At 38.3% G+C, this 22,445-nt stretch overlaps 2 protein-coding genes across 2 annotated transcripts; both read right to left on the minus strand.

Moving 5' to 3' along the window:
- Positions 1-274: 274 nt before the first annotated feature.
- Positions 275-7,060, minus strand: cdc45 (cell division cycle 45). The gene is made up of 18 exons (XM_022766907.1): positions 6,906-7,060; positions 6,415-6,474; positions 5,431-5,523; positions 5,172-5,309; positions 4,791-4,940; positions 4,629-4,687; positions 4,499-4,547; positions 4,259-4,320; positions 4,119-4,169; positions 3,809-3,928; positions 3,511-3,642; positions 3,270-3,368; positions 3,013-3,174; positions 2,462-2,600; positions 2,279-2,362; positions 2,048-2,166; positions 1,411-1,487; positions 275-579 (listed from the first exon to the last, which is right to left on the minus strand). The coding sequence occupies exons 1-18, from the start codon at positions 6,954-6,956 to the stop codon at positions 515-517; spliced, it is 1,710 nt and encodes a 569-aa protein (XP_022622628.1). The 5' UTR covers positions 6,957-7,060; the 3' UTR covers positions 275-514.
- A 3,556-nt stretch (positions 7,061-10,616) lies between these two features.
- On the minus strand, positions 10,617-16,184 carry LOC111237709 (phospholipid phosphatase 5-like). The gene is made up of 8 exons (XM_022766908.1): positions 16,041-16,184; positions 14,432-14,569; positions 14,164-14,272; positions 13,678-13,768; positions 13,515-13,578; positions 13,286-13,410; positions 12,790-12,960; positions 10,617-11,865 (listed from the first exon to the last, which is right to left on the minus strand). Exons 2-8 carry the CDS (start codon positions 14,500-14,502, stop codon positions 11,696-11,698), a joined length of 801 nt encoding a protein of 266 aa, XP_022622629.1. The 5' UTR covers positions 14,503-14,569; positions 16,041-16,184; the 3' UTR covers positions 10,617-11,695.
- Positions 16,185-22,445: the final 6,261 nt, after the last annotated feature.

The raw sequence follows: 22,445 nt of genomic DNA on the forward strand, positions 1-22,445 counted from the left end.
GCAAACACTCGGCCAGGGCTTTGTTTTATGACACAGGAGAAAGTTTCAACTTCCTTTTTACAAAGGGATGTGCTGTATCCTTTCTGCCCACAAGTGACAATGGCAGTTCTCAGCACGGGTCACTGTGGCTAAGAATGAAGAGAATATAGCATTTTTCTATAATCTAGTTTTTCCTTGTGGAATATTTTAGTTTAGTTAGTACATTATTCACACTTAAATGATAAACCTCAAAACAATAAATGCAATTAAGCCATTTAATATGATTTATTGGACATGTTTAAAATGTAATGTGGTGTGAACTACTCACATACATAAACAGGAATAAAACAGGAATTTAAAAGCAAAAATAAGACTTCCACACATTTACAAAAAGACTGTACAATATACACATTAAAACAAAACAAAAAAACATGGATAAAGTTCTTGTCCGACTGACTGTGTGAACAGCAGCACTCGCACTGTTCAAGACTCAAACCACGAACTGGAACTCACGTTCCCTGAGTGCTGAATCTTCTCATGACAAGAGGGTGATGAGAGCATCCAGAAACTTACTTCTGTCCTCCGTCTTCAGTTCGATTACTGCAGAGGGAAAAACACGGGTAAGAAATAAGTGCATGAATAAAATGTGAGCACACACACATGTCCTAGTAACATGTTTTGATTTGGGACATTTTTCATAAACAATCTGAAAAAGAAAATGTAAAATGTCATGTATCGTAACACGCAGAGAACTGAAAGCAGTTTGGAATAAATGTTTGTGGTGGGGACGTGTGGAATCTCTTATCCTTCAAATGAAGTACGACATACATGTTGAAATGTACATAATGAGTGTCACATCTATCTCACGATGCCCGGTGCTCAGTCACACAACTGACCGCTTTGAATGTCTGGACTGAACTAAAAAGCTGGACTGTAAATCACAGAAAATACAAGGCTGCCACCTACAGTCTACAGAAGAGACTGACATGTATGTAAGAACACATTCTCCTGCATTGTCTGCCAAATTAAATTTACACCGTTTTCAGACTTATTTAACACCACATAGAATTTATTTACATTTATGTCACATTTGCGTCTGTACTTCCCTGCTGTACATAACAATAATACCTAATAGAGCTAACTGATTAACGTGACCTGGACCCCAAATAAGATGCAAAAAATGATCTATGGATTAACCAAATTATAAAACAATAATTTTATAGACATAACATCTCCTGATACTGCAATTGGATACAAAAACGTATTATTACTGACTTCAAGACCTTTGCAAATGAAATGTAAGACTTTTAAATATCTTCTAAAGCCTTTTTTTGACAGAACTGAATTAAATGCTTCGAGACTTTTCAAGACCTGCAGATACCCCCATTAGATACTGTGGACTCTAGAACAATAAATGATGCTGTTACTTACTTGACGTGTCAAAGTTGTCATGAAGAGTTCGGGAGCTGGTGCTCTCTGCAGCTTTCTCAAATGCTCGACCGAAGAAACTTACGGAGTACAGAGAAATGGGCAAGAGTTGAGGAAATGAGGTGATAATTGTTCAATACAATAAAAAAGAAAAGAAAGGAAAAGTGAGGTTTTGGAGAAATTAGAGCTGAAACAATCAATCTTTAATACTGTTCGTTATTAAAGAATGTTGATTTTGATTGTTGATTAACTGTTAAATATCTAGGGATTCCAGCTTCTCAAATGAGAAGGTTTGCGACTTGTTTGTTCTCTAAGATAGTAAACTGAATATCTTTGAGTTTGAGGTGTTGGTTGCACCAAAAATAAAATGCAATTTGAATAAGTCAACTTGCACTCTGGGAAATTGTAAGGCACGTTTTTAAAATTCTGCATAATAACGAAAATAAGTTGTTTTCAGTACTGAAATGTTACATAACTGCAACAGAAAATGCAAAGAAGATTTTCTTATCATGTTTCTTTTAAAATGAAGCTTCTTAAATCAGTTGCTGCACTTTCATTCATTCAAGTCATTCATTTGTGTAGTGTAAGATGTGTTGTCATACAGCTCAGCTCATCTTTTTTTTTAACTAAGAGGTCTTACTTCTTCTTGTCAGATGTCTCAGACTCTGGTGGGATTCCTACAACAATGACAGTCCCCTTCTCCACATCCTTGGGAGCAGCCATGATGAGGGGAAGCAGTTTGCAGCGTTTATTCCTCGTCTAAAGAACCAAGACACCACGAGTGAAAGAGTGGAAAGACACCAATAACAGCATGATATCAGTCTACTTCCTTCACATTTCCAATCAGTTTTGAGAGCAATCAGAGACTCACTGAATGGACAAAAGCCTTCAGGAGGTATTTGGAGAGCAGGGTCAAGGCCATGGGTTTAGAAAAGAGCTTCACATCAGGAGTTCCCTGCAAATGAAAGAGCAGGAGGAGGAGAGGATTAATCTGAGGAGGATATCCTGCTAACAAACAGCCAGACACACGTGTCAGTCAAACAGACACTCGTACCTCCATGAGGTAGCAGTAGAGGAAGGGTCCCTGTGACAGGATGAGGTTGGTACAGATGCAGCTGGCTACAGTCTGCTGGATAGCAATCAGCTTCTTCTTGGCCAGGTCAATGCCAGAATGGAGACGATCAAGGTTACTCCTGCACAGAGAGAGAGAGACCCGATAAGAAAAAAAAAAGAAAAAAAAACATTTTATAGCTTCATAACACTAGCTCAGTCCTGGTCAACAAACATCTTTGAGGAAATACACAAGCATTAAGATTGTAGGCAGTGAACTAACACTTAAAGTGACTCTGTAACGACAATAATCGTTTAAGTTTTCCGCATGTCACGCTGTGCAAGATGGGTATAATAAAATCTTGGTCTCAATTTGTGTCATACTGTACACTATTAATTTGGCCACTGCGATATCAACAGAAATAGATCAGTACAATTTAGGACCACCGTTTTGGATTTACAGCCACAGATTTTTACCATGTTTGACTGTGAACTTGTGTCTCAAGACAGCCCAAAAATCACAGTGTGAAGGGGATTTTAGTTTCTGCTACACACCTGGAAAGGGAGTCGAGAGCCTTGATGAAGTTGTCACTGTTGCTCTCGTCTTTCTCAGTGCTCTCCAGCAAAGCAGCAGTAGCATGCACCATGTCACTGGCCAGGAAACGGTTCTTAAAGCCAAAGTGAACACCAAACGTCTGGATACGGATATCTTTCATTCTGATAGAGAGGGGAAAAAAATAGATTTGTGTGCAGCCTATATAGGAAAACTGAATGACAGCATGTTTCTCTTCAAGACTTTTCTAGATTCATACCCATATTTATTAGAAGACTCTTCAATGACGTCCCTTAGATTCTCTTTGATTGACATGTCCATGGAATTGAATTTCTGCCGCACTTGTTTCAGAGGTAGCCTGTTACAAGAAATATCAACAACAAATATTAGCAGGTAAAACAAGTGAACTCTATTTCACATCACAGGCTGACCTCAAATTCCACTTAATAAAGAGTAGGCCTGTTGACTGACGTTTTCCAGTGAGCACACAACGCACTTACCCCATGTCAGCTAGGAACTCTTGGAGTTTCTTTTGTCCATTTAACGTCCAAAGCTTGAAGTTGCACGATGTGTAGCATGAATTACAAATGCTCTCATACAAAGACCAGTGCTGGTAGAGGGTTAGACGCAGGCTGAAGCAGGAGGTCAAGGAACACACGAAGATAAACAAAAAAACAAAAACCACACAGCTACAAAGTAGTTTGTATTAGTGATTACTGGATTGATTACACTTAAATAAGGAAAAAAACAGTGTTGTAGATCCCAATAGCGATGGCAGCTCAAATGCATTAAGGATACTCGTATTCAAAGGAGATCCTCATACAGTCGATGGAGAGCGAGTTCTCCTCATCCTCATTTCGGTGGTTATGCCGGGAAACATGTCGCTGCATTGTGGCGATGTCAGTTACGTACTTCATACTAAAAAAGGACCAAGGCACACAAGGTTAACTCAGTGCAGATAAACAACTCGATGCAGTCAAACAGTAAACAACATCTTGTGACCAATAATGAACGGAAAACCTGCGAACGACTGCTCAACAGCAGGGAGTTCTCCTATTTAACTCAAAGGGAATCAATCTATGTTTTGAAATGCTGAAGGCGTTCTTACTGTGTGATTTTATCATGAACCCACTGGTCTGTCAGCCCAATGATGGCCCACCTGCAGGAGGAAGAAATTACAGTACAGTGCACTGTGCATTTTCAACATGTTTATGTGATTACAAAAGAAATTTTGATCAGGTAGCTTACCAGAGCATGTCTTTGGTGTCTTTAGTCAACACCCACGCCAGCTCAAAAAACATCATTGCAGCCTGACAGAAGACAAACATGAAAACATTTGTGTGTGAAATGAAAGTCAACATACAGTGATGCATAGTGAACTCTTACGTGTGTATGTAGATATATACATAATTTTAAACGTTGACATGAACATTATCAAATTAAACTTCCAGAAGTCAAGTAAATAAAGTTTTAAAAGCTAATACTCACAGAAGTCCCGTGATATTCATACTGCTCATAGTCAAACAAGATTTCCCTCCTGAGAAATGAATGAAACATTAGTATCAATTTAGAAGTTGTTACATAATACAATCCTTACATCTCCTTAAAAACACCTCACCTTCGCGCCTCCCACTCCCTCCTCGCTCGCTGTCTTTCAATTCTCCTCTCAACTGCACCCTGCAGCGACACGATCACAAACATTAATGACAACCATTTACAGTCAAGTCCACACTGCTCCAATTCATTTCAGTGGACTTTACTAATTTTGTTCAACACATACTTCATCAAATCTCCTTCGTTTGCCAGACGGCTCAGAGCCGTCATCACTCTCATTTCCAGAGTCGCCTCCTTCTTCGTCATCTTCATCTCGGAAAATATCATCATATGAGGGCACGCCGAGGTCATCATCTTGTTTGATTAGTAGCTTAATCTGTAAATGAGATGACAGGGGTTTATACGATGTTGAATTCCAAACGTGTAAACACGGCAGCACAGTTTATACTGAGAAATTTCAATTGCTAAAGAGAGAACAGAGAAAGCACCAATATGCAAACAAGTAAAAAGTAATTAAAATTCAGAAGTAACATTTTAACATGTTGTGTAAGTGTTTTTATTCCCTTCGTTATCAATCATTTGAGCTGAATTGATTATTATCCATCACCTGGGTGTCATTGTAGACATTGACCACATCGACAGGGCGGTGAGTGTCACAGATGAAGAAGATGGAGTCATCATCTGGCTGCAGCATCTCAAGGAGGTCGACATTTGCCCCACAGTTGATGAGAACAAAGTGTTGGAACTACAACACAAGACAATTCAAAATGATACATTTAGTTCTGCAAGATGTCTTGGAAACCCTCGACAGTTATTTATGCTTCTGTCATATATTCATGTGTTAAGCTCGTCTGATTTGACCATACCTGCTCTTTGTGTTCAAGGAAGGCAGTGCCAAGGTCCTGCCAGCCTGTAACTGGCACGAGTGTATACTGGACCTGGTCACAGTGGAACAGCGCCTGGTAAAGAGACGCAAAGACTCAGCAATTGATATTTAATTCACTAATTCATTATAAGCCACTGGAGCACTGAAAATGAAGCTTTTAATAAATGTGAGATAGACAAATCTAAAAGTATAACTATAATCATTTTAGCAGCATTTGATATCAGCATCAATTAGTTTGATCTCAGAAATGTGCATCTTCATCCCAGTAAAAATGCCCACACTAAGTGTAAAAGTACTGGGAGTATTTAGTTACCATGTTCTCATGTTAACATGCTTCAACAGATCCCCCTACCCCTGACCACGTGTCAGTTATTGTACAAAACACTCAGTACATAAAGAAGGAACTCCATATCATTTGAGTCTACATAATATGATTAATCAAAGTTTTGACCTGACAGACAATTTTACCATCGTTTGTTGCTGTAGTTTGTGAATAGTTACTATAGTTCAATAAGGCTGCATATAATTATTATTCTCTTCATCAATTAATCTGTATTTTAAAGTGTCTTCATCATTGCTTGGTCTAGAAAAAGACATGAAAAAGGCATCACAGCCCACAGTGATGCCTTCAAATATCTTGTTTTGTTCGACCAACTACATACTATCATGTATGACATACAATCTTTACAATTGGGAAGCTGGAACCAGCAGATTGTTGCTTATATAATGACAACAATTATTTGATTAACAAAACAGTTTGATAATTTCATAATAGTTTGCCGTTGACTGACAAATCGATCAATCGACTGACAGCTACAGCTCTAAACTGATCGTTTCAGCTGTATATGTAACATGGAGAGGATAAGTGATGTCAGTCTGTGCCCATACTGTGTTGATGATGATGACAAAGGTAACACGGGGTAAAGGGAGCTAATGTTTGCTAGCAGCAAGGTGGGTATCTTACCTGTAGTATCTTACAGGCGCAGAGAGCGTCGATGTCTGACGCCACCAGGAGTGCGACTCTCTGAAAACAAGATAACGTTGAACATGTAGTTTTTAGTGAACTTATAAAATAAATACTTTGCTTCTCAAAATTATATAATAACCAACTTTGATATACGCTGAGTGGCGTTAGCAAACACCTGACGCTTAAGTTCGCCTCCAAATCAGCAGTTAAGGGCAAAGTTAAGTGAAACATAACTTACAATACTGAGCGGCAGGTTCTCCGTTTTCTGCTCCTGTTACTGTTGTGAAAGGGTGTTAGACATTGTAGTTAAAGCCTTTAGTGTCTGAAACTCATTAAGCCTTTAACTACAATGTCTAACACCCTTTCACGACAGTAAGAGGAGCAGAAAACGGAGAAGCGGTCGCTCAGTGTTGTAAGGTACGTTTCCTTGTTTAACCCATTCATGGTTCAAGTTAGCTAACCAAACGTTACACTTTCTGCAAACTTACCTGGTTGGCAACAACTTCATAAAATTCCTTTCTTATGTCCGTGATGAACATTTTAAAAAACTTTTAAGATGAGACAAACTCGATAAAATAACCCTAGAGTGGCATGGACAGCGAATTATTTTGGTTTGTTGTCAGGACCGGAGCGTTTTCTGCTACAAAAATGTGGCGCCAAATCTGCACGTCACATCAAACCAATCGCTGGGGAGGGACGTAACATACGTCACACGTTCGAGGCCACGCCATCACGTTGAATAAAACAAAGCAGCTACAAAAAAAAAAAAAACATACTTCTTCTTCTATTGATTTGACTGGCGGTTGGCAAACCCGCTTTCAGGTGTATTACTGCCACCTACCGGACTGGAGTGTAAAACATTATATTGACAGGAAAATAAATAACTAACTAAATACAGGCGACCACACAGTAGTTTACACCGATTCCTGTCAAATTGTGTTGATTGAAAAATTGTAATTCATTAATAACTTGCCTCCACAATGTTGGTTTTTACAATGATCTCACAAACAGTACAAAGAGTAATGAATTAACTTTAATATAATTTTAATTTACTTAACTACTTTACTGTACTGTGATGTGATCAGGGCCACACTGAAGACATGCCTTAGGTTTTGTTTCTTGGAATTAGAGAGTTTTGACCATGGAGGGCAGTTATATTCTATAATCTATAATTATACTATAATTATACAGAATTTACACAGAATTATACAGAACTTACACATTTTCTAAATCCAATTCTCATATTTTTTAGACTGAATAGCTTTAAATTCTGCAGCTTTTAGATAAAAAATAAAATAAAATGCAAAAATATAAGAATAATAATCAGTAAATCAATAATAAACTTTTTGGTGGCCATATTCACAAACCTCAGGATCAGGTTCTTCAGTATTGTTCGATTAAGAGAAGGGCTGCACAAGGAGAAGGAATGTAAGAATGATTGTTTTGATCTAGGTTTGACATTCCCTCTTGTTAAAATGCAAACTAGGAAAGGGCTTCCCAGTATCAAACAATAAGTACATCATCTAGAAATGTAACAATGTATAAATTGCAGCTTTAAAATAAATTTAAAATAAATTTTGCTTTTCTGCGTACCTTCATTGCTGCAACCCAAGCTGCTTCATAATTTGACTAATTATAGCTTACAATTGTAATAAACATTTTTTGTTTCTGTATCATGTTATTATTTGCCCACTTTTCAATATATCTTTTACTATACATTTCAGATTGTCTAAACTGGTACCTGTAATCATCACACATACTGAAAACTAAGATTGCTGACTCAAAAGAAAATAAGCAAAGGACAGCGGGTAATGCAAGATTATTTAGAAACATTATTTAGTGCCACCAAAAGATCCATTAAAAGCATCACAACATGTACAATCAGGATACTGTATCAGCATGAGCGGCTGCTGTATGGTCCTACAAGCCAAGGCAAATTATCATGGGCACAACATAAATAACACAAACAGGCAGGTTTTCGTATAATCCTTCGTCATGACAGCAGATCTGAAGGAGACTGGACATGATCAACAACCTGATACAGTATACATGTAATGGTAATAACATAAATTAATAGACATGGATGGAAATGCGGGGATTTGGAAGGAAGTAATGAGGAAAATATATTGCTATGCAGCTGTGAAACATGCAAGATCTTAGAAAAATGCAGCAGAGTATAATGAACTTTTTTTTTTGTCTGAAACATCCCCCAGAAACCCACGTGCCCACAACAAATATGGTTCCTATTTTCATGAAATAACATTATCATTCAAGGTAAACGAACAAATATTCAAAATTCAAGTAAACTCCTACATGCCCCAAAATTAAATACACCTAGACCTGTACATTATCTCATAAATACCTGCAAGAATGACAAAGTAAATGAAGATATTATTTGTCTCAAAGATCTGTAAAAAGTAAAGTTCTCCTCCTTCTGTCTAGTACCTCAGTTGTAAATGTTACACTTTCCAGACAGAAATCTTTACATTAACAATTAAAGTTATGGAAAGTAATTAAACAAGGTTTTTCTGAGGTAAAGGAAGGCAGCATGCCACATTTAAACACCATGTAGTATCTTCACAAATGATTCCTATATTCTACTCTATAAAACAATAAAAATGTAAAGATTCAAAACAAAGTTAACATAACAGAGAGCATACTCCGTCACATGCAGTATATACTCCATTCATTAACAGAGAGCCATAAAGCGATGTAGTAAACAAAGGCACAAATTCATCTGTTTTTTTCTGCCATGTTTGGTCTGAAACCACTGTGATCCAGCCATTTTAAGCTCGATTCACGGTGACGAGCAAAAAGTGCTTTGACCCTGCAAAAAACTTTCGCAAGCAAAATCTTTTCCTTACAATTACATATAATTAAAGGACAAATTACACATAATTAACAGATAAAACAGAAAGATCACAAATAAGTCAAAACAAAAATAATATAAGACCCGCAGACTGTATCGTTCACCCTCTTCAATGAAAGTTGATGAAAACTACCAGAGAAGAATAACAAAACCACCAGACGTCACATGCCATTAAAACTATTAACAGGATAGAAAACCTGACCAGCAGGAGCACTGGGAGTCTAGCACCATCACCTGGAGAGGTTACAATCCGACCCCACTCAAGTTCATCGGAAAGAATTGGTTCCACTCTGATACCAAAAACCAACCCCCGTACACTTCATCTCTCCACTTATGGTGAACTTTCACACTTCAGCCAGGTTGGCAGAGGAGCCAGAAGAGTGTGCAGTAACAAAAACCAGACCTACAGTAAGCCTGAGACCACTGATGTAGGAAAACATTTCAACATCTCATAGTTGTTTTACAGTCATATCAACTTGTAATGATATTAGGTGTGCTGTCCAGTTAGAGCAGAGATGTGATCATAAACTGTCTTTGTGATAAAGAATTAAAATACAGCAGGCACAGCAAAAACTGCGGGAAGAGTTGAGTGGAACTGCTACATCGGGTTATCGATCTAAAAAAAAAAAATCTGTGAATGGAAACATTCAAAATATATTATAGGAAGACAGAGAGATTTAAAGCACTAGACAGAGGCAGCAGAGCAAAACTGCAGAGACCAAAGATGCAGTGCTGACAAAGTTATTTTTGATTAACCTGCCTTTAAACGCAACTGAGGTGGTTACTTTCAGATAGGGGTGGGCGATGTTACAGTATACGCTGTGATAAATACAAATTTTTGTCACTTTGAGGGATAAATTTGTTATCTTTGTCTTTCTTATTGTCTTATTGTTAATAATTTCTCTTATCAGTTTTCAAAAAATGTATTTACCACAAAATATATCATGATATACAATCGCATATACCATGACAAAGCCATTTTATCCATGTCACCCACCCCTTTTAGATATGAACAGCCCACATCATCTCTTTCTTCCCTGTTTCCTCCTGAAAAATCAAGCCTTATAAGGTGAAGAAAATCTGAGCTCAAAGATCCACTTATTTTGGTGCTTTTAATCACATCTCACTGTCTTCTTCAGCAAATGCAGCTGGCTCGTTTGTTGTAACGTGACAATAAATGTGAACTTTCAGTCGAGTCATAACAGGTGGTCAGTCTCCTTTTATACAGGCTTAAAAGGTGGTCTTGTGACTGGTCGGTCACTGGTTCAATCCTTGAACCAGCAGGATAAATCTGCGTAAAAAGTGTAAGAGTGGATGTTGCCCCTTACTGCCACCGAAGTGCCCTAGAGCAAGGTCTTTAACCCCCAACTGCACAAATGGGCCAAGACTATGATGTACTGGGCATTCCTACAAAAGAAAACCTGGTTCTTAATGAGGGCAGATGACCACAAACTGTTTTAGTCTCTGGCATCAGATGGCCTCCTTAATCTTTCTCCAGCTGACTCGTGGTCAATGACCGTGACCCTTTCCCAGTCAATGTTGTGGCAGCTCTGGTGTTTTTAGAGGGCTGACGTCATTTGCTACCGCTTTTTCCTTCGGGCTCTTGCTGAGCCGCTTCACGTTTGTGTCACGCGATAACGTCTGAGCCAGCTCCAGGACCATACGATGCCGTTGAAGACATTGAATCATTAGTGAGTGGATCTTTGAGCTCGCACTCTCCTCACCACATATTGTCCCTAGAGGTCAAGAACGAAACAACCATGCACAGAAATGAAAATACTGTATACAGGCATTTTCCCTTAAACCTCAACCCTGCTTGTTTAAAAAGTTGCAAGTTTACAAAACAATCACGAAATAGTGACCCTACATGAGAAACTGTGTCACAGCAGCTGAGCCAGAGCTTGATGGGCAGTGGACTACTAGTGCAGTGGTTGTGTAGTTGACCTGCTCAGCTGTTGTGAGTGTTTAAAGTCATGTGATCTATAGGCACAATACACAGGGTGTGTGTGGGGCTGGGCCATATGGAGAACAGTGTTTGTTGTGTATGTGTCTAAACTTAAGTATCCGTCATAACCAGAAGACCTCCAGTGCTAAAACATCCACTAACTAACGACATCATTTTAGCGTGAAGAATGGTTGTCAGTTATTTTCAGCAAATCTCAAGTGCTTCAGAAACCGTTTCGAGAGAAATCTGACTCAGTGATGAGTTTGTAATTTCAGTTTAGAAAACAAACCATGTGTCACCTTACAAAAAGAAATTGCCCACAATGCAGTTACAGTGATGGATGATAAACAATAAATATCGATATACTGCCCAGCCCTAATGGTGTGAAAACCAGAATTAGAATGATTACCGTGTAACCCAGTATAAATTACAACATCAAAGGGTATTTTCCAGTTACAGCTGTTCTACAGGGGTAGGATGTAGTTGGAGTTAGCCAGCTTGCGTTCTTGTGCGGCGGGAACAGTCTCTCTGTGACGCAGAGGTCTGTGGCAGTCGGGGTCCTGGAGTGGAGGGTAGTGCTGTCTGTAACACAGCCAGGCGAAGGCAAGGCCCAGCAGAGAACCCACTAATACATCTACATGAAGGACAGAGAAGATGAGAGATATAGAGTTTGATTCCACAGCTTCCCATGAATGTTTTCTCACATCCCCAATGTAAAGATTAAAATATTTTGAGTAAATATTAACCCTAAGAGATTTTAGTGTCATATATTCATGTTTAGGGCGCCAAGTTCTTCAGAAAATGGATGAAATGGATCTTTGGATTCTACTGCAGACAGTAAGCACACCGTCATATCTCTGCATCTTGATCTCAGGCTCCTCACAAACCATCTCTGAGTTCACAAACCCCACAACATTTAATAAACGTGACCACATATTAAAAAGATTAAAAATTAATGTACAACTAAATTCTAATACAGGAGGAGGCTGGGGAGGCGGAGGGAGTTCAATTTCTGAGAGCAGACAGCAGAATAGCAGTGAGGATGCAGAGCTCAGTGGTGTTGTATGCAGACTGCAAGTGTATATATGGACCGCCTATTGTGAGAGATATATCCTGGACATGCATCACTGTAGGGTGTATGGAATGTGACCATAAAATGATTTTATTGCCAGCCTGAACTACTGCAAGGCTCCATAAATCTAAGAACAACCTGGACATTAAGACAGTGGAGTAAAAACACACTTGGTTCTCATGCCAGTGTGAAACTGGCTCAGGATTGTCATATTTCTTCAATCAGCATGGAAAACATTAAACTGCCAACACAACTGCAGCTTTGACGTCGACTGAAAATGATGTTGATGGGACGGACTCATCCTGAGCAGCTGGTTGGTTAGTATGGGCCTAATTGAAAACAAATGGCAATTCAGCCCGATTATTAGACCAGGCTGGCGAGACAGTTGTGCTGACACTTTAACACAACCTCTTCTGTGTGCAAATGTGCAAATGCATGTACTGCATGATGCTTTGTGCTAATCTAAGCTCTTTCTGTGAGTCTGACCTTGCCAGTGGTGTTTGTAGTCGCAGGTTCTGGAGAGGGCGATCACAGTCGCCATCAGTAAAGGGGTGAGGAAGGCACACAGCCGCCATGCTCTGCCCTGACCTGCTGCATTGAAGCAGCGCAGCTTTCCTGCAATGTACAGTGCTGTGAAACCCAAACCTGCAAAGGCAACTGAGAGCAGGAAGAACAGATCAAAGGGGTGAGCAGAGCCAGGAGGAGTTTTATACAGACACTAAGAAATCATAGAGAGAAAACAACTAAAGGAGAAGGGGCAGGGACTAGAGATGGAGAGATGCTTTTTTAGAGTAATGTGTGATGCTCTCTTGCTCATACAATAAAATAAGAGCCTGGAGGCAGAAAAACACTTATATATCTATTTTCAGATGTATAATATGGCCCCTGCCCTGCTTTTACATTTGTTTGCTTTCATTGTTGCCAGCTGATGAAAATGTACCAGCTATAGAGAGACATAATTGCACATAAGAGCCTCTCTTACAGGAAGAATGCCCGCTGGGAAAGCTCTTCCTGCCCTCCATCACGGCATCAGGGTCACCGCTGCATCGCAGCTCCAGGTTCATGTGACCGTCTGGGAAACAGCGGTAGAAGAAGTCTGGTCGCGGCCTGACGGAAGAGGCAAAGGGAACACAGAGGAAAAAAATGTAGGCTTTCATCCACTTTAACACTGGCAAACTATATGACCTACTAATGCTGTGTAAAGTGTTTACCTGCCAACAACAAGTTTGATGACGTTGGTGAAAACTCCATTCAGCACCAGAGTCAGAGTCACAGCTGGATGAAAGGGGGAAAAAGAACTGAATCATGAAAAAGATAAGTCCAATCAAAAAGCTACTTGACTCATTTTAATATGAAAAACTGTCAGTTTCTTACCCAGCGAGGCTTCTTTCAAATCTCCTCGCTCTGCCCTCTTCATGGAGGTGAAAACCAGGATTACAATCAGCGGGGTGAAAACCGCCACACTCTGATGCAGACAAAAAAAGGAGGAGAGCATAACAACTCTAATCTATTTAAAGCAATCGTTTAAACCATTGAACTCCTACAATGTTGTAAATCTCACAATGGACAGATAAAAATTGATGCATTGACCAAAGATGCTGTCTTTTTTATTCCATACATTTGTCTTCTTTGTCAAAACTTGGCGCCTACATTGACCATAATGCAACTTGGCCGCCAACAAATCATTCAGAGATTCAGGTCTGTTTATGCTGCTAGAGGCCAAGAAGAGATGAGGAACATGCTACAGAGGCTCCCTTATTTTTGTGTTGTTGTTAGAGATAAGATAAGATTGTTAAAAAACTGAACTGAGGGATTGATTTGTTCCAGTGTAACTCGCAGACATGTAGATATATTACTTACAAACATGAGAAGGGTGGGTACATGGTCTCTCTCCACACGATGGAATTTATACAACCACATCTCCTCTGCCTGGATCTCACGGTAGAAAGGAGGAAGCTGCTCCGTCACACTAAGTGTAGCAAAACCAGAGTTATGTGGGTGTTTAGTTTTTGACAGTAAAAAAAAAAGAAAAACCACACCTACTGCATTTCAGATAATGGATTTATAAAGCAATGCTGCAAATGCAATCATGAATTGACAGATATAATTTAAAGGAGGACATACTTACAGGAACACCACTAACAGCGCCATCCGGATGGAGATTTCCGAAAGGAAACCACGAAGAAGCCTTCCCTTCATTTTGATTCTCAGAGTGAACTTCAGTCAACAGCAAACATCGTCACTCCACCTTTTAACTGAACAGGGACTAAAGAAATATGTGAGGGTTAGTTTTAGTTTATAGTGTCATTAGTTTGACTTATGTTAAATTTGGTGCATGTTAAACTACTGTCTAAATGTTGAGAAGATTATTGCTCATTTGGTAGAGGGAAGGTGGCAATAATTATATTTACTTTAGTCCACAATTACTTAGTATAAATATCTGCACTGTGCTCTTTATTTATTTTTAATTAAAGCCTGAATGAGAACCCAGGCTTACATATATAGTATACAGTATATCAGCTGGTAATAGCTCAGTGCAGATATATCAAAATCACTGTATATGTCAGCCGATGAGTAAGAAATTGCTCTAGGATGATGCCAAAAACATATCTAAGGTAGTTGAGACACAGTGATATCATTATTTCACATTTATTTTTCAGCTGTAAAGTGTCCCATTTAGTACATCAAATACATTTAAGGGATTCTTATGAAAAATGTTTGTTTATGTTTTATGTTTATGGAAAAGATTATCAGCCAGTACACCATTAAAGAATTTTTTGACTTTCAAATATCAACATCTGCCATAAACAGCTTTGATTACAATGAATAAGCTGAGGAAATCAATAAACTGGCAAAGACAATGGCAACCACACAGGTTTGTCCAGTGAGGTGAGTGACACATATGTTTTCAGGGCTGTGTGAGAAAGTACAGGCTAAACTAAAATCTGACCTCTTCATGATACTTGTTGGGTCCCTGTTGACCCCAACCATACACGGCAACATCATTATTTCCCCAGACACACAGAAACCCCCAAAGTGCTCTAAAGCTGAAATGATCGGTCATTTAATCAATAAGATGGTCCACAGAAAAGAAGAAAAAATGAAGGGCCCCACCTGAGCTGATATTTCTCTTTTGTTGTTCATAAACAGTACAACCAACTGATATAAAGTGAAACTGGAGTTTTTAGAGGCCCCAGGGGGTCTTGGGCCCCGGGGATCCAGCTTTGACAGTCCCACATCAGCGGTGGTTATTGACCCTTGTCCCTTAGTTTTCATTCGTCTCAAAGAAGACGGAAGAAACTACCCAAAACCCAACAAAAGAGGGAGATGTTCTCCTCTCTACAATACATATCTACCACTTTTAATCTGAGTATATATCAGGTGACATATTGGTAACGATAATGTTGAGGACCTTTCAGGTTATCCTGTCCAAAACCTGACATAAAGGCCAACATGCTGCACCTGTGCCCTCCACTTCCAGCTGATACACATATTTAGAAGCAGTTATTTAATGCAATAAAATATTAAACCTGTTTTTACTACTGCCCAGATCAAATGCACCATCCTTCAAGCCCCTGTCAGCGCACAAAATAAGACAAACGAGCTAATATCAAGCCCCTGTGCTGCAGAAAGAAGATGTTAGCAGACTGAGCTAAGCTAGTTAGCAACATCTGTCAAACAAGACATCTGGCCAATTTCCGCCTTGTCAAACTGTGAATCTCTGGCTCGTTACAAACCTTAAACAGCTCGTTTTTTTTATCTCTTTATCCTCATATTAACATGTCCTGTTAACATGAATCAGGCCTCGACATCCTCTGCTTCTAACGACGGTGGAAGTCGCACATTTGAGGACTTGAGAGAAACGGGGATGCAACGGAGGAGATGAGCACTGTGTAAAGCTAACGGTTAGCATCAGCGCTACTTCTGGTTTACGATTTTCAAAATAAATTACGTAGTTAATTGTAATATAATAATGTCAATTTAAGGTCCACTTATTCACTTGTTGTGGAGATTTCAGTTGTATCCCACTGTTTTTACCAGTAGATGAAACTGAAAAAAATATTTAATATTATTATTATTCTTTCTAAATAACATCATATCATGCCTTAAGGTGTTTACAGTTCTCTGACAATTTGTCAGTTGTACTGTGTGTTAATACTGCTGTTGTTTTCATTGTATCTTGTGAAGTGTGTTGAGACCATAGACCACAGTTTATGGTTGAGAGGCTTTTGTGTGAAGATTCTGATGACTGCGGCAAATTTGTTTGGTGATAAATATATAGAATAATGCTCAATATTAATCAGTTATTATTGCCATGTATTGGCAGAATCAGTTTCATACTGCAAGCTTGTCATTTATCATTTTACCTGTACAAGTTACAGATTAAATGAGATTTTTGGTAGATCACAGGGGTTTCAAAAATCATGTGCTCTTATAGTGTAAGATGATTTAACATATTTTTTACTCTCATTTGGTCTCTAATTAGTAAATATCCAATATATTTATACATGCCCATAGAATTATTTTTTTTCATTCATTAATCACTGTAGTTAATTTAAATTAATAACTTGACAAAGGCAGGGTATTTGGAGATATTGAATATTTGGGACATCTGCAGTGATTCATAAACCGGAAATGGCTGTGCAGATGATTTTATCTGGCTTGACAAGTGGATGCAAGAAGCCACGTCACGTTAGAGAGAGCCATCTAGAGGTAAAAAAAAAAAAAAAAGAAAAAACCTCTTCAGTGGAAACAGATGAGTTCCTCTAATCCCACAAAGTATTATGGTTTTAAGTTGCTTTATTTCTGACTTTCAGATGTGAATGTCCTGAGATTGTAAGAGACTTCACAGTACAAAATTATTTATGTACGTTTTCCTTTTACACTGGGTTGCGCTTTTTATGTTGGTGAATTCCTTACCATTAACACACAAACATACTACATGATAATGCAGTTTTTTTTCTACTAACCTTGGAATCAATACTATTTTTATTCTATTTCAGTGATGCAGGTAATGATTATTTTCATTATAAATTACTTTTTCGACTGATCCATTAATGGCTTTGTCTTTGAAAATGCTGGTAAATAGTGAAGGTTGCTGGCTATAATTTCCCTAAGGCTAAGATGATGTGCTCATATTGCTTGTTTTATTTGACCGACAGTCCAGATGTGACAAAGAAAAACATCATATCACATTTGAGAAGCTTTGACCAGAAAGTGTTTGGAATTTTTGCTTGAAAAATGTAATAATCTTCATGATTTTTCTTCTATCAGTTTTACTCGGCTGTCATCTTCTTGGTAAATGTATGGTAAAAATCTGGCTATTACAAACACTTAAACGAGAATGTTAATCTGTATCTGGTTAAAAAAAAAAATCACATTCAGTGAGCGGGTTTCACTGAGACAGAGTACAGCTTTATTAAAGTCAAACTTCAGGCATGACTGAACTCTTCAAACTCAACTTTAGAATGAAAAAGGACAGAATCAATATTCTCAAATAAAAAGACAGTCATGTACAAAAAGAGTGTCGTCTCAACAGTCACACACATTTAGAAGCAGAATTGTACAAGCAAAAAGAGCACGCCACAGTAACATGATTCTATGCAAGTTCAATGCAAACTATTTACAAGTTCTTCAACAATATGCAGTATGCAATAACACAGGCTGAACAGTAATCAACATGGTATTTTGTGTTCATCCACGTTTTACTTGAAGCAACACCACGAGAGATAGATATGACCCCAGTTAGAGTTACTGTAAGCAATTTTACTACAAGTAAAAAGATGATGAGTGCTTATGAGGGTGAATTTATTTATTTATTCCAACACTATTTCTCCTCTGACAGCATGTCAGTTAAAAACTTAATGACAGTCTGCAACATTGCACAAAAACCAAAAGACGTCACAGTGAACAGAAACATACCCTTTGACATAAGGAGGTAAGGAGGTGAGGGGGTGTTGGGGGGGTCAGTGGGTGGGGGTCCATCCTAAATTTAATTTTATAAAAAAAATTATGAGCAAATTCCTGCACACTTAGAAAAATCAGATGTATGAAAGGGTCACTTAAATGAGAACAAACATGCTGTCTTCTCAAAATAAAGACATGGGCACTATACGGAGAGTAAACCAACAAAACACATACATCATAGTATTTTAAGTGAATGAAATGATGCGTGCGGGAACACTTAAATTAGGCGTACGTAATACTGCTGCTGTATCAGCTGAGAAGGGGCAGAAGAGGACAAACTGGCACAAAGTAATTCATGATCATGCGATCTGCAGGTGCAAAAAAAATAAAAAATAAAATGAAGGCTATTCGGTTTTACAGAATCTCTGTGCAATATTAAAAAAAAAAAAAGATAAAAGGAACACCGATAAAAACAAACAGCATTAGAATCAGGCATTTAAAGAATCTCCAGCTGATTAAAGAAGTGGATTCGACCAGTGTCTAATGTTGGAAGCATGCATTTCAGCTGAACAACAGTCACCCTGAAAAGACAAAGAAGAAATGAAAGGAAAAGAAAAAAGGCTTTAAGACCAGTTTTGTCATCACAACTCAGACATTTTTTCTGAAGCCACAAACACAAGAGTCGAGGATGCCTGCAGTCTGATAATCACACGAGTCCTATGTAAAAAAAAAAAAAAAAAAACAAAACAAAAAGAAACATCAATAAATAAAAAAAAATCATGAAAATTCAAGTTTAGACACGCAGACCTTTGAGTATTCAAATAAAAAGTGTCTTAATTATGCACCTACCTGATAAAGAATAATGAATCGATAATAATAAAAAGAGTTTGGCAATATTTAGGAGCAAAGCTGCACAAAGAAATCAGCAAGCTTAGTCTTTTGTCAGGAATCAATAAAAAAGGGCTGGGAAAAGGATTCATAAAAAGGGTCAAAGATTATAGAAAGAAAAGAGAAGAGGAGCTGCAGAAAAGCCAGAAAATTTAATGTGTAATTTACAGACATTTAATGGCATTAAGAACACAGAGTTCAAGCCTTTTTCTGCCTTCTTTATCCAATAAACTGCCTGTATTTGTGCATATTTTTTGTGTACTGACGATTCTCTCCACTCCACTAATTATTACTTTCCTTCAGTGTTTGACCTTCACTGTGCAGAATGATGTATGTGCAGAGCCTAGAGGGATGGTTTTAAACAAATCTGCTGAAGGTTGACTTTAAAATGTGAAAGTACGAGATGATTTTGGGACGTCACTAACTGTTTGGAGGTCAAATATGTGTTTTACACAAATGTGATGTGCACGCTTAAAAACCTCCAGCGCACGTACGCTGAAAAATGGACTTTTCAGTGAAGTAAAATCTTACGCCTATCTTTCGAAGTGAAGAATATTTGCATATTAATAATTTCTGGATTTTTCTATGAGAGCGCAGGAGTGGCTGTAATTTCAACAGGGTAATTGAACTTATATCAAACACACATTAGTATTCCAATCGGAGTATTTGCATATGTCTTGAAACATGTCTGGAATTTTCTTACTTTTCTGCATTCAATGGCTTCCCTTCCTCTTTGTCTTTCTTTAGGCTTTTGGCCTCATGATTTATAGTCAGTTTATTAGGTACACCTAGCTAAAACTAATATGGTCTGATACAACAGTCCTGCAATAAATCCTCCCTTCATGAAGGTCACAATGTTCAGTTTTCATTGAACATGTTTTAGAGAGGTGTTGATTCAACTGTATGATCATTTCGGAGGATGCGGTTTGTGCTGCTGTTGCATTGTGTTACATCAGAGAGGTTCACACCTGTTAATACAACACAATGCATCCACAAACTACAGCCTTCAAAACCATCCTAAAGTTGAATCAACACCTTTCTAAAATATGTTCAACAAAAACTGAACCTTATCACCTTCATAAAAGGGAGGATTTATTGCAAGACTGTTGTACTACCTTGCAATCATGTTAGCTAGGCGTGTATAAACTGACAACAGAGCGTATCCACTAAACACAATGAAAGCGACCCTAAATGAACTGAAATGATTTGGAAGCATTGGCACTGTTTCACCCTGTGGCTCGGCTTTAAACACAGACTACCACGTGAGGCTTAAAAAATAAAAAATAAAAATAAAAAATCTTCTTAGAGAAGAAAAGAAAAAAACACAAACAAACAGTCGTGTAACCAGGGAAAAATCACGAGCAAAATGCTGAGGCATGAATACAGAAAAGCTTCCTCCTGTGATGATCACTTGAGTCCAGGCTACAACAGCAACAAAAACCGCTTTGAAACTGAAACTTTACATTCCAATATTGAACTGCTTCACACTGCTTTTAACACCAACTACAGTGAGTCACGATACAGGTCGATGAGCAGCGGCTGTTACCAAATGTGGAATCATTACACCAAATGTAAAAAACCTATGCAATGACTAGATACAGATAGAATATGTAAAACTCCCCATGTTTTTTAAATAGTCTATTTCACTTACAACGTGGTGGAGAGGGAGACAAATTACTGTACTGGTGTTTGAAAAAGAAATTGGTATAAAATGTGGTGCAATAAATACAAAAAAATTGGATTTGACAGATGAGTGATTAAAAACACTGTACAGAAGTTTGTATTTGTACATTATACTGGACTGGACTGTTGTTATACCATTATGTCTTTATATAAAGCCCAGCCTTGAGGATGTTCTCCAGGTGGAAAATGAAGAAGTGCCCCTCGAGGACACTGAGGACTTTTTTGTACGAAGCCAGGCTGGCAGTCATTTCTACTTGTGGCAAAAAACAAACAAGGAAAAAAAAAAAAAAAAAAAAACAGCTTTTAGGCCACTTTCCTCAAAAAAACCACGCAGAGCACTCACCACGTTTCTGACCGAGAGGAAAAAAAGTTACAACACAGTTTAAATCCCGACGTTACTACAAGAAGAAGAGGTATCCATTTTGAAACACTTGTCATATGTTCTTTTGATATACATTTCTGTATATGTATGACCTAGCTAAATTGTGTAGCGACAAGCCGCGTGAAAGTGCTTTTCAGAAAAGTTTGGCAAAACAACAAACGGAAGAAGAAAAAAAGAAAAAAAGGAACAAAAAAAAAAAAAAAACAAGCATCGAAGCGGTCACAGTACACAACGTTACTGAAATAGACTGCATCTGGGCAGTAGTTCCTACAGCCAGAGTCAAACTTAAGGCTGGTTAACAATACTTTAAGACAGCACCAGTGATCACAAGCTGGGCTCCTCCATCTACAATACAAATTACAGTAACTGTTCGGAGGAAATGTGAAAACAGAACTTTTATCGAAAAAGAAAATAAAAAGGATCTGTCTTGTTTAAAAAAGCGTTTCCTTCTTCCAGGAACAACCAGAGAGGCGAGGCTCCGTCCCTCCTGATCTTTAAGTACTTTACAATATTATGAGCCAATTATGTACACAATGGCAAGTGAGACTGGCAATATGAAAATCACAAGTACTTCTGTAATGTCATACCATTACACTATATACCATTATATTTCACCTTAATAGGACTATTTTCACAAGGAGGTCTGCGTAATGCTTAACACCTAAACAAACAAACATAATACACCACTCACCGAGATGAAGTGAGAGAATCTGTCTGTAAACATTAACAAACATAGATACTGTATATAATTATATTCATCTATACCCATAAGTATATTAAAACCATGTTTAAGGAAGGTTGGAATGTAGTGTGATCCTGAAAAAATTGCACAAAAATCGGTCATTCTCCGCCCTCCTTTTCTCCGAGAGGAAGAAGAGATAAATACGATGACAGGTCACGTCAGGAGTGATGGAGGAAGGCTGGCTTGTTTCCGTGAAGCCATCCTGTGTTTGAGATGCTGATCACAGCTTACAGCAGGTAAACAAGGAGAGGAGCGGCGTGGTGGTGGTGGAGAGGTTGAGCCTTACATCTCCTCCTCCTCTTTCACTGCACTACCTCTCCCTCCACGTCACCCTGTGAGTTCTTCAAAGTGCCGGTAACTGACGACGTGACAACACTTAAAATTTCCACAGCTGTAAAAAACAAACAAAAAAAAAAAACAAACAAAAAAAGGAACATAATGAGGTGGTCTGGGCCCCTCCGATGGGCGCAGGCGAGCTGTAGAGACCGTTAGTGATGGTGTTTTATGGCAATAGAGAAGGGAAAATGGCGCACAATGATG

This window comes from Seriola dumerili, unplaced genomic scaffold, assembly GCF_002260705.1.
Source record: "Seriola dumerili isolate Sdu_G_001 unplaced genomic scaffold, Sdu_1.0 BDQW01001090.1, whole genome shotgun sequence".
In the NCBI taxonomy this organism is placed as follows: domain Eukaryota; kingdom Metazoa; phylum Chordata; class Actinopteri; order Carangiformes; family Carangidae; genus Seriola; species Seriola dumerili.

Excerpts from the sequence above, each read along its gene's own strand:
- cdc45 (XM_022766907.1), bottom strand. The coding sequence starts at position 6,956 with ATGTTCATCACGGACATAAGAAAGGAATTTTATGAAGTTGTTGCCAAC. Across the intron at positions 5,310-5,430 it reads TCCTTGAACACAAAGAGCAG|TTCCAACACTTTGTTCTCAT; the intron begins GTATGGTCAAAT and ends CTTGTGTTGTAG. Across the intron at positions 4,170-4,258 it reads GACACCAAAGACATGCTCTG|GTGGGCCATCATTGGGCTGA; the intron begins GTAAGCTACCTG and ends TTCCTCCTGCAG.
- LOC111237709 (XM_022766908.1), bottom strand. The coding sequence starts at position 14,502 with ATGAAGGGAAGGCTTCTTCGTGGTTTCCTTTCGGAAATCTCCATCCGG. Across the intron at positions 14,273-14,431 it reads GCGCTGTTAGTGGTGTTCCT|TGTGACGGAGCAGCTTCCTC; the intron begins GTAAGTATGTCC and ends TGCTACACTTAG. Across the intron at positions 13,579-13,677 it reads TTTGAAAGAAGCCTCGCTGG|CTGTGACTCTGACTCTGGTG; the intron begins GTAAGAAACTGA and ends CCTTTCATCCAG.